Below are 12693 nucleotides of genomic sequence, written 5' to 3'. Positions count from 1 at the left end.
AAGACACTAGGCTCTCCATGGAATGAGTTTGACACCCCTGCTATAATAGCTTTGTACACCTGGATTGTCATATATTTGCACATTATAATGTTTTTAATTCTTCAAGCTGTGAAGTTGGTGTTTCATCATTTTTTGACAGCCATTTTCATGACTTGCCATAGATTTTCAAGCCTATTTAAATAAAAACTAACTAGGCCACTGGCCACTCAGGAACATTCAATGTCATCTTGATAAGCAACTCCTGAGTATATTTGGCCTTGTGTTTGAGGTTATTGTCCTGCTGAAAGGTGAATTTGTCTCCCAGTGTTCGTTGGAAAGGAGACTGAACCAGGTGATTTGCTCCTTTCAATTTATTTTTATATCATAAACAAACTCCACAGTTCTTGATGATAAGCATGCCCATAACATGATGCAGTGATGGATTTGCCCCAAACATAATTGTTTGTATTCAGGACAAAGTTCATTTCTTTGCCACATTTTTGCAGTTTTGCTTTAGTGCCTAATTGTAAACAGGATGCATGTTTTAGAATATTTTATTCTGTACAGGCTTCCTTCTTTTCTATATGTCAATTAGGTTAGTGTTGTGGAGTAACTATAATGTTGTTGATCCATCCTCATTTTCTCCTATCACAGTCATTAAACTCTGCAACTGTTTTAAAGTCAGTATTGGCCTTATGGTGAAATCCCTAAGCAGTTTACTTCCTTTCCGGCAACTGATTTAGGAAGGACGCCTGTATCTTTGTAGTGACTGGGTGTATTGATATACCATCCCAAGTGTAATTAATAACTTCACCATGCTCAAAAGGATATTTAATGTCTGTTTTTTTACCCATCTACCAATAGGTGCCCTTCTTTGTGAGGCATTTGAAAACCTCCTTGGTCTTTGTGGTTGAATCTGTGTTTGAAATTTACTGCTCAACTGAGGGACCTTACAGACAGTTGTATGTGTGGGGTACAGAGATGAGGTAGTTGTTCAAAAATCATGTTAAAACACTATTATTGCACACAGTGAGTCCATGCAACTTATTATTGTCACACCCTGACCCTGATCTAAATTAAGGCTGTAACACAACAAAAAGTGGAAAAAGTCACGGTGTGTGAAAACTTTGAGGGTACTCTATGTATAACTTGTGACGGGTTTTCATGTCTTTGCAATTTGTTTATTTTCGTTTGTGCTCGTTAGCATATTTAGCTAGCAGCTTCTATAAAAAATCCGCTAGTACTTGTGCTTATTTTGTTAGCATTTTGGTAATAGACACCTAATGTGCTTTTTTTGTATTTTTAGCGCAAAAAAACAGTAATACCGTAAATCCCGGGATGAGAGAAGGACAGTATGACGATATGAAAATTTGGTTACCGCCCAACCTTAGAGGCCACTGATTGAACAGAGATTACTGAGAGTGACCTTGTGTGTAACCCAATACCGACCAAAACACACACACACACACACACACCACACAATGGCCCGCTTCTCTGTGTGTCCTACTGAACAAAGCCTGGTCACCCTCACTGGAGCGCTACTATACAGCCAGCCTTCACTGGGTCATTAATTATTAATATGTCGGGTCTGCTCTGCCTCTGTCTGGTCTCCTTAAGTGTAGGACACACAGCACTTACACGACACAGCATATTCCAAAGTAAAGTTATGATAGGTAAGAGCACAGAGCATGGTGGAGAATTTCAACCTTAACATTCCTAGATACATATTGCTTGGTGTGAGGAATCCTGCCAAGAACTAATGTACTCTAAAACTGCCCTAAGGCTGAATCAATGCAGCATGAGAACATTATGAGCCTTTTACACTAGGCCTACATGACACAATATTTAGATTCACTCTCCTGGTTTACCAGCCGTTTCCGCATTCAACAGCCACAGTCGGAAGTTTACGTACACTATTGTTGGAGTCATTAAAACTCATCAAAAGCATTTTTTAAAATCTGACACGTTGGCTGGATTCACAATAAGTGTAGTTTTAATTGAGTATCTTACATGTGTGATTTAATGAAAGTTTGAATTTTATAGTATTTTATTTGAATCTGGCGCTCTGCATTTTCCCTGGCAATTGGCCAGTTGAGACATTTGCGTCCCGCCTATCCCAAAGAGGTTTTAAATGTCCTTCCATAAGCGTGCTGAAAATCTGTTAATTTGTTTACAGTAAAATAGCATTGTATCTGGTCAAACACCATTTTTTCCAGAAGTTTACTAAGGGTTGGTAACAAGCTGATTGGTCAGCTATTTGAGCCAGTAAAAGGGGGCTTTACTATTCTTGGGTAGCAGAATTACTTTTGCTTCCCTCCAAGCCTGGGGGCACACACTTTCTAATAGGCTTAGACTAAAGATATGGCAAATAGGAGTGGCAATATCGTCAGCTATTATCGTCAGTAATTTTCCATCCAAGTTGTCAGACCACAGTGGCTTGTCATTGTTAATAGACAACAATAATTTGTTCACCTCCTCCACACTCACTTTATGGAAACCAAAATTACAACGCTTGTCTTTCATAATTTGATCAGTTATACTTGGCTGTGTAGTGTCAGCGTTTGTTGCTGGCATGTCATGCCTAAATTTGCTAATCTTGCCAATGAAAAAAATCCTTAAAGTAGATGAGCCTAACAGAAGACAATTTGCCCTGTACTCAGAAACTCATAGTACTGCATTCACAAGGGCGCACACACACACACGAGGAGCTCTGTGCTTGTATACAACACTCCAGAGACGAAGATGATAAGGAAAGGATTGTGCAGCAGAGAGTCAAAATGTCAAGAACTCCCTTGGCACCCTTAAGCACAACTTAAAGTAAACTCTGGTAATGAAAAAGAACAACTCTACTTTAGAATATTATTATGTCCCATCAGACTCAATCAGACAAAAGGCTCTCTTTATTTGGCTTTCCTTGGGCTCTGCTTACATCCATGGTTTGACAAATGTACTTTAGTACTGGCAATCCGTTTGTAAATCTTCTCTCAAACCAACACACGTACAAACACGCATACATAAGTTCAAACTCAGTTAAAAGTGTCAAAGAGTTAAGCACGAAGTTCTTCCTCAGCATGAGCGAGTTTCTGCCACACACACAAATACATGTATTAAGTAGGTTTCGATTAAGTAGCATTTCAAAAAGACCTTCAGATACGACAAGCTTCCCTAATTACTATTCACAGTCGCTACAGCCAACAATGACTAGCCATATTAAACAACATATCAGCTATGAGGGAGCTGGTTCTTTTGAACAGCTACAAGAAGGCCAAGCTAGAGGAGCCTGCAGAAGCCAGCGTAACTATGGTTACAAGACATGAATCAGTAGCACAAGCGTCAGGCCAGCAGGCAGCAACAGGAAACAAGCAGGATGTGGCAGTAGTAGACACGGGACACCTGCTATTACAGAGCAGAGTACACTGGGCCAGGGAAGCAGGAGGGGGTGTGAAAGGAACAGGTGATTGGTACAGGACTGAAAGACAGGGAGCATCGGTTGGCACAGGAACAATGTGAAAGGATGCCTTTATGTCTACATCATAGTGATGAGTGGAATATCATCAGCAACACACCTAAAAAGCACGGGTTCAATCACAAAGCTGCATATTACAATACACAACTAAAAAAAAGCAGTAAATAGTCAAATCCACACCCACAAAGCACAACGTGTGCAGTTCAAGTGTCCAATCACAATCTAGAAAAGCAGCAAAGGCCAAAAGTAGCACAACCACAAAGCCTGCAAGAAGTAAAGCCACGAGTCACGACCACAAACTAAACAGGAACTGAAGCACCATGAATGGAGAAGTGAATAAGGTACATGGATAGCGATGGCAGGGAAAATAAGAAAATAAAACAAGGTTACAGGAATGGACATAGTCTGGTCCCAGATCTGTTTCTTTGTGCTGTATTTGCCAGCTCCTATGGCTGTTGATCTGGGACCGGGCTAGTATGAATGAGGCTGCAAGCACAAAACAAACACAAAAACAAGATGGCGGCAGCCAGCCGGGAGGGGAACCCAACCAATCACGGTTATGGATGGAAGTGAAAGGGTATGAATGGTAGCGGAAATAAAGTCAAGAGGTGGCAGGCAGGTGACATCTGATGGAGGGTGTGGTTTGGGATGGGGTGTCATGGATAGATGGAGGGTTGATGGGTACGTGTCAGGGGCAGAAGCAGCAGAGAGCATCAACAGTAGGGCTCACAAAAGCAAGGGTAAAACTGCAAATCACAGGGTAGCAAGGGGGCCAAGTGGGTGAGGCAGCATTGAGTGGGTTGATCAGCAATGCAGCAAATTTGGCAAGGCGGCCATGATAGGAAGCTCACAATAACACAGCTCACAATATCCATCCATGGATAGACCCACAGCTTCCGGCCTGGACCAGACCCTCTTCATCTGACCAAAATAGCCCAGCCAGAGCCTCTCTCCGCTGGGGTCAACAGCCCGGCACTATGGGGGGTGATAGTGGGTGTCTGGTGGCGTAGTCGGCAGCAATTAGCAGTAGGCCTACCTGGGGAGGTGGCATCTCCGTCCAGAAGGTTGTCGTCCTCAGAGGTGTGGAAGTCCATGACGACTCCGGCGCCATCCAGTAGCTCCTCGTCGCTGCTGGCACTGGCAATGCTGTTGTAGCTGTTCCTGTAGTAGCCCTTCCTGTTGAAGAGCTGCTCCGACTCCATTTAGCTACGTGCTACGCAGGCAGTGCCCTGCGTGGGAACACAAACACACTCTCAGATCACAGGGCTGGGCACTGGAGATGCTGTTGTAGCTGTTTCTGTGGTACGCCCTGTTGAACTTGAGCTGCTGGAAAACACACACAGGCACATACACTCAGGCAGACAGGAAAGTCCACAGCTCAGCCTGGCTGTAACCAGAAGGCGGAATTAAGTGTGGGTAAGGTTTCCGTTTCAGATTCGTTCTGATTCTCGAACCTCGTTACCAGCCTTGCGGCAGTGTCGTTTCTGGTTGGTGATGGAGGATGGAAAGAAGGGTGGAAGAAGGGATAGGGAAGGAAGGAGGAGGGTCATTAGGACACATGATGAGTGTGAGATGTCAGACCCAGAGACTTCACTAAAGAGGAAGACGGAGGTGACAGAGAAGTAGCAGTAAACTCATCAGCTGTGTTGCTCCTGTCAGCATGGAGGACTGTGATGATGGAGGACCCCGGTGGTGAACATCCTCAGGCCCATACTGTGAAAAATGTAATATCATTACCTCTGTCTGTCAGGTTGTCTGAGAGTGTGTGCTAGATTGGAATCATAAGCCTGTACCCTGCACAACACCTCTGTCTGAATTTGGAATTGGACTGTTTGGTGTCCACCCAGGAGGAGATTTTGATTCCTATTGGAAATCATTTTGGTTTACCTTTCCAGTCCATCAGGAATATGGGACATTTTTACTGCATCCGTTTGGAGGAATTACATAAATACAAACCATTTATGTGTGGGAAGAACCAGCCAGTAGTGTTTATGTCTATTTTTAGTTTGGGGATTAGGATGAACAGAGTGATGCTGATTTAGAACAAAATAGTAGAGCACACTAACCTCACTATTTCCCCCCTAGTGGAAGCAGGGGCAAACAAAACCTAGTCCAGAACCATAGAGGAAGGAGGATACACCAAAACCTTTGCTAGATCATAAAAGATGGGCTAGCTCAGGGTTTCCTCTGGATCAAAAGGGGGCTTAGGTGGTGGGCGTGGCAGGGGGGAGCAGCTGAAATTTAGAGGCCCCCATTTTGGTGGTGTAGACACATTTTTAAGCCAATTTCCTGCAATTCTACAAATTTCTCCATGGACCAGAGATATTTTCTTGCAATTTTAAAGTAAAATTCCTGTAATTCTACACATACGCAGCTGAGTAAACATTTAGCTGTTTTAATGCCAATCTCTTGCAATTCTATGCATTTTGCCATTGCTAATGCTGTGTTCTTTTGCTCAAACATAATAACAAAATATATACTGCTAAATTCATTGCTTTTGGAATTTTCAATTCTCCTTGACACCTTTAATATTGGTGATTGAGAATTCTCAAAGATTATATTATTTGAAAATATATAGGTCCATTATCTTTTCTACATAGTTTATATTTGGTTTTAATAGTTTAAGTTAACACTAAAAGCATTTCTACATCCAGAAAAGGTATTTCGAAGTTTACATACACCTTAGCCAATATATTTACACTCAGTTTTTCACAATTCCTGGCATTTAAAATTAAAAAATGCCCTGTTTTAGGTCAGTTAAGATCACCACTTTATTTTAAGAATGTGAAATGTCAGATTAATAGTAGAGAGAAAGATTTATTTCACATTCCCAGTGGGTCAGAAGTTTACATACACTGAATTAGTATTTGGTAGCATTGCCATTAAATTGTTTAACTTGGGTCAAACTTTTCAGGTAGCCTTCCACAAGCTTCCCACAATAAGTTGGGTGAATTTTGGCCCATTCCTCCTGACAGCGCTGGTGTAACCGAGTCATGTTTGTAGGTCTCCATGCTCGCATACGCTTTTTCAGTTCTGCCCACAAACTTTCTATAGGATTACCTTGACTTTGTTGTCCTTAAGCCATTTTGCCACAACTTTGAAAGTATGCTTGGGGTCATTGTCCATTTGGAAGACCCATTTGCGACCAAGCTTTAACTTCCTGACTGATGTCTTGAGATGTTGCTTCAATATGTCCACATAATTTTCCTTCGTCATGATACCATCTATTTTGTGAAGTGCACCAGTCCCTCCTGCAGCAAAGCACCCCCACAACATGATGCTGCCACCCCCGTGCTTCACGGTTGGGATGGTATTCTTCGGCTTGCAAGCCTCCCCCTTTTTCCTCCAAACATAACGATGGTCATTATGGCCAAACAGTTCTATTTTTGTTTCATCAGACCAGAGGACATTTCTCCAAAAAGTACGATCTCTGTCCCCATGTGCAGTTGCAAACTGTAGTCTGACTTTTTCATGGCGGTTTTGGAGCAGTGGCTTCTTCCTTGCTGAGTGGCCTTTCAGGTTATGTCGGTATAGGACTCGTTTTACTGTGGATATAGATACTTTTGTACCTGTTTCCTCCAGCATCTTCACAAGGTCCTTTGCTGTTGTTTATGGATTGATTTGCACTTTTTGCACCAAAGTACATTCATCTCTAGGATACAGAACGTGTCTCCTTCCTGAGCGGTATAATGGCTGCGTGGTCCCATGGTGTTTATACTTGCGTACTATTGTTTGTACAGATGAACGTAGTACCTTCAGGCATTTGGAAATTGCTCCCAAGGATGAACCAGACTTGTGGAGGTCTACAGATTGTTTTCTGAGGTCTTGGCTGATTTCTTTTGATTTTCCCATGATGTCAAGCAAAGAGGCACTGAGTTTGAAGGTAGGCCTTGAAATACATCCACAGGTACACCTCCAATTGACACAAATGATGTCAATTAGCCTATCAGAAGCTTCTAAAGCAATGACATCATTTTCTGGAATTTTCCAAGTTGTTTAAAGGCACAGTTAACTTAGTGTATGTAAACGTCTGATCCACTGGAATTGTGATACAGTGAATTATAAGTGAAATAATCTGTCTGTAAACAATTGTTGGGAATTTTTGTGGAGTGGTTGAAAAATGAGTTCTAATGACTCCAACCTAAGTGTATGTAAACTTCCGACTTCAACTGTAGGCAAACGCTTAGGTGGCCCATCAGAGGATTTCAATGGCAGAAAACTCCCTGCTAGCTACTAGCTAGCCAATGTGACTGTGAATAAGTGGGTTAATGATTCTTCTAACAATGGTTTCTGGTCTTACCTAGCAAGAGGTGATCTTTTTCTACGTGATAAAAAAAAGGTAGGCCTATGAGATGAAATGGAAGCAGGTTGAGCTAATGATATGTCTGAGTCACGTAGAGTAACTTAATATAACCATGTATCATCATCATCATCATACTATCCAGACCCAGAGCGATGAGAACTAAATTAATCCTAAAGTGAACAGTACTAAATCAAATGGCAGGAAGCAAATTATTTCATCTATATATGAGTCACCAACTTACAGCCAGAGAGCCTAAACCCATTATACAGGGATATTGTTTGATATACTCCTTTACTTTAGAGTAACTGACTGTAGGCCGTATCCTCGATTGAATTTACTGCTCTGAAAACTTATTTGACTGTCTGGCAGTGGTATCACTGACTCTTATGGGGAGATTATGAATTCTCCCAGAGTCCATGGATAGTGTAGTATAAGCATCCTCTCTCGACAGAGAAATGGAAGTCCCACAAGTCACGAGCTCATAATGACAGGAGGCAATAGAGTCAAAATCCTTCTAGGCTTCCTCCCGTTTCATTTACACTCATCAACGTTCAAAAGCAAAAGGAGATGATAGTGTCACTGATGTCACTACAGCTTATGTTCCATTCAAGTATAGGAATCTTGCAGGGCTCCCGAATGGCACAGAGGTCTAAGGCACTGCCTCTAAGTGCTAGAGGCGTCACTACAGACCCCGGTTCGATTCCAGGCTGTATCACAACCGGCCGTGATTGGGAGTCCCATAGGGCGGCGCACAATTGACCCAACGCCGTCCGGTTTAGGGTTTTGCCGGGGTAGACAGTCATTGTAAATAAGAATTTGTTCTTAACTAACTTCCCTAGTTAAATAAAGGTTAAACACAAATATATAAACTCTGTAATGACTACAATGTGAGACAGACACTCATCATTTTCTCATATTTCCCCCAATCCTTAACAGCACATCCCTAGATGTCTATGGAGGAGAAAACGCACCAGAGACTAGAGAGCCTACATTTCACAAGCCTGGTCTCATAGCTTTACATACAGTAACTCTTCATGACATAGACCAACAGACTGGACCACTAGCCTAACAACTTCCCCTCTCACCTTGAATCAGGAAATCCCTTTGAGCTGTATTCAATTGAAGCAGGAAATTCTATTCTGATTGTTTTTAGGAGGAATGCCAACAAGTCCAAGAGCGCTCTTGTTCTTGGTTAACAAGTGTGAGCCTTTTTCAACCTCCATCTTGGCACCAGTTACTGTGGTCATGAGCTTGCTAGGCCCAGTGCCCACCAAGCTGTGAACACGCTCAGCAGGAGATTCAACTCTCAAGAAGACAAAAACTTAAGATGACCTAGGTCATTCCGAGTGAATATTTTACAAAAATCGCAATTAGAATGTTGTATTCCCTGAATTGTGGTACAAAGAAATGGTAAGCTATTTGAAGGAAAGATCTTTGACATTTACAGAATAACACTGCAGGAGTCTGAACTGTCTGTTCCCACCCAGTCTGGAGAAGTGTCTACTCTGTTCCTCTGTTCTCTCACTTCTTCTCCACAAGGTTGAGGTAAAGCTGTGAACGTTTTGGTAAAACTACACGACCATCAGGCTTCAGCACAGACGAGGAGAAAGTGGGTTCATTTAGTCTCAGAACCGACCGAAAGGGGGTGAAATGATCCATCTTAAATAAGCTAAGCATTGTCATACTCACATGCAACAGATATCCGATACATGAAGTTGCTTACTGCAAAGCAAGGCTACGGTTTCGATGAGGAACGATACAAACAGGCTGAATTTGAGAGGAATATTACTTTAGAAAACAGCTCCTATGAAGGATACATGATCCCTATCATTTTTCACCCTGACATTTGAGAATATGGATGAGAATAGATGTGTTTGAATGATGGGAAAGCTTTATCTGAGGTGCCAAAACGAGCCGGGCCTGGCAGTGACAGTTACACAACATATTAGAGCCGGGACGATATCAGTATCGCAATGTTTTTCCCATGACAAAAATGAAAACACGAAGCAGGTCAAACTCTGCGGTCCTTTAAAACCTGCTGTACGTCAAAAATATTGTGTGCTTTCACTTGGGAAATAAACAAATGTGACTCTGGATGACAACATACTGATGTTTGTTTCCAACATTAAGGCTGTTTTCCTAAAGAAGTTCAATCGGCTTTGTGTTTTGTGTCCTTGTCACGGTACTTACGAGTATCACAATACTGGTATCGTCCTGGACCCACAACTTATAAAGCAGGCGAGAGAGTGGGCCTCTTCTTTCAGTAGTCAACGACCTAGATGTTGCCAGGGGAAACTGTTGCTGGGATATGACTCAGCGTTTTGCCCGCCCCTCAGTGATATGATCACACCTCCTGTAAGGCAGCCTCATCACTGCCAACACTACAGGTTGACACACCTCCAAAACAACTCTCTTTTTTCAATTACAGTTGCTTTCTACATTACCTCCACCACTTATACACCTCAACTACATCGATCCCCAATCCTACCTACTGTCATAATCAATTTACTAGGGTGTAATAATGCAATAACGTTCAACTGAAAGTTGTGAAAACCTCAAACAAAAACTGTTTTCAAACTCTCTAAGCTTGCATTAATGCTGCATATTTTAGGAGTCAGAAAAGCTTACTTTGAGAGCTGACCAAGCAACAAAAAAAAATGTCAGCCAAGTATTGAGAAATATACCAGACCAGTGCCAGGAACTTGTGTTGTGACATTGTAGAAGTAAGAGGGGGTAAAAAATAAGATTCTTGAATAAGAGGTCAGCACTGTCACAGATGGAACACAGAATATGGACATTAATATTGTCCCTAAAAATAATATGAATAAATGCCCGGCACCTAAATAATAAAAAGAGTCTCGGCAGAGTAAGCCAAGAGTATATATTTTAGGGAAAATAATGCATATATATATTTTTCAACCATTTTCTCATCTTAAAAATGAGGCATAAGTAATGGCTTTGATTTCTGGTCAAACAGATGGGAACGAAGTCTTAGAGAACCTCTACCAGAAAAAAAGTCTTAAAAGGTGTATCAACACTTATATTTAATGGGTCTGCCACTTATATTTAGTTTGAGGAATTATTTGCCTTCTGTAAGTTTAAGAAACATTGCCATGTGCCTTGTAATTTCCTAATTTCTCGGTCACACTCTGATCTGATTCACCGGTCTTGTGCTTGTCTCCACCCCCCACCAGGTGTCTGCCATTTGTCCACATTATCTCATGTGTATTTATACCTGCGTTTTCTATTTGTCTGTTGGCAGTTTGTCTTGTCCTACCAGCGTGTTCCCTGTGCTCTAGTTTCTCTTAAGTCTAACCAGTTCTGACCATTCTGCCTGTCCTGATCCTGCCCGCCGTCCTGTACCTGCCTGACTGATTTGGATTGCGACTCTTGGCCTGCCTTGACTTACATTTTGCCTGCCCCTTGAATTATAATAAACTCTGACTCATACTATCTGCCTCCTGTGTCTGCCTCTGGGTCTTAGCCTGAGGCCTGATATTCTCTCCCTCATGAGGGAGGAAAATGAAAATTCACAGAAGTATCAGGTAAAGGTAGACCTACCAATTAGTTAGTGTATTTACTGACAAAGATTTTTGTTTATGAATTATTAAGTGATTAAAACTTGTAATTCTTTCACCAAAAGGAATTACTGCAATTGAGTCACAAAGTTGGGTCACCTTCTACTGGTGTGTTATATTCAGATCATAACAGTTTCTTTCTGTCACATGGTGGTCAAAGCGAAAGTATGAAAACAGTCTGGACAACCTCTCTCTCTCTCGCTCTCTCTGCCCCTCTTTCTCTCTCCCTTTCCCTCTCTGCCCCTCTCCCCCTACCTCTCTCTCTCTCTCTCTCTCTGCCGCTCTACCTCTGCCTCCATCCATCTCTCTCTCTCTGCCTCCCTCTCTCTCTGCCTCTCTCCTCTCTCTGCCTCTCTCTCTCTGCCGCACTCCCTCTCTCTCTGCCGCACTCCCTCTCTCTCTGCCGCACTCCCTCTCTCTCCGCCGCACTCCCTCTATCCCTCTCTCTGCCGCACTCCCTCTATCCCTCGTTCTGCCTCCCTGCCTCTATCTCTCGTTCTGCCTCCCTCTCTCTCCCTCTCTCCTTCTCCTCCTGCATCCCTCTCTCTCTCTGCCTCCCCCTCTCTCTCTGCCTCCCCAGGCCTCTCTCTCTGCCTCCCCAGGCCTCTCTCTCTGCCTCCCCGGCCTCCCTCTCTCTCTCGGCCTCCCCCGGCCTCCCTCTCTCTCGGCCTCCCCTGGCCTCCCTCTCTCTCTGCCTCCCCTGGCCTCCCTCTCTCTCTGCCTCCCCTGGCCTCCCGCTCTCTCTGTCTCCCCTGGCCTCCCGCTCTCTCTGCCTCCCCCTGGCCTCCCGCTCTCTGCCTCCCTGGCCTCCTCTCTCTCTGCCTCCCCTGGCCTCTCTCTCTCTCTGCCTCCCTCCCTCTCTCTCTCCTCCCTCCCTCTCTCTCTTCCCTCCCTCTCCTCTCTCTCTCTCTGCCTCCCTCCCTCTCTCTCTCTCTGCCTCCCTCACTCTCTCTCTCTCTGCCTCCCCCCCCTCTCTCTCTCTGCCTCCCTGCCTCCCTCCCCCTCCCTCCGCTCCCTCCCTCTGTCTCCCTCCCCCTCTCGCTCTCTGCCTCCCTCCCCCTCTCGCTCTCTGCCTCCCCCTGGCCTCTCTCTCTCTCTCTGCCTCCCCCTGGCCTCTCTCTCTCTCTCTGCCTCCCCCTGGCCTCTCTCTCTGCCTCCCTCCCTCTCTCTCTCTCTGCCTCCCTCCCTCTCTCTCTCTCTGCCTCCCTCCCTCTCTCTCTCTCTGCCTCTCCCTCTATCCCTCGTTCTGCCGCACTCCATCTATCCTCGTTCTGCCTCCTGCCTCTATCCCTCGTTCTGCCTCCCTGCCTCTATCCTCGTTCTGCCTCCCTCTCTCTCCCTCTCCTCTCTCTATCCCCTCCCTCTCT

General features: G+C 43.9%; 1 protein-coding gene across 8 annotated transcripts in view; it reads right to left on the bottom strand.

Annotated features, from left to right (window-relative positions):
* Positions 1-12693, bottom strand: part of LOC112214599 (H(+)/Cl(-) exchange transporter 3) — a 70496-nt gene that overhangs the window by 48154 nt on the left and 9649 nt on the right. For 7 of the 8 annotated variants that reach the window (XM_042327129.1, XM_042327132.1, XM_024373477.2 and 4 more), the window contains one exon: positions 4482-4674. The exons of the other annotated variant lie outside the window; for it this stretch is intronic. In XM_042327129.1, the coding sequence (XP_042183063.1) occupies positions 4482-4647 (166 nt within the window). In that variant the 5' untranslated portion in view covers positions 4648-4674. The remainder of the gene's footprint in view (positions 1-4481; positions 4675-12693) is intronic. 8 annotated transcript variants of the gene reach the window in all.

The sequence above is a fragment of the Oncorhynchus tshawytscha genome, linkage group LG09, assembly GCF_018296145.1.
Source record: "Oncorhynchus tshawytscha isolate Ot180627B linkage group LG09, Otsh_v2.0, whole genome shotgun sequence".
Taxonomy (NCBI): Eukaryota; Metazoa; Chordata; class Actinopteri; order Salmoniformes; family Salmonidae; genus Oncorhynchus; species Oncorhynchus tshawytscha.
Note: the sequence above shows the minus strand (reverse complement) of the source record. Positions and strands in the feature narration are given on the sequence as shown.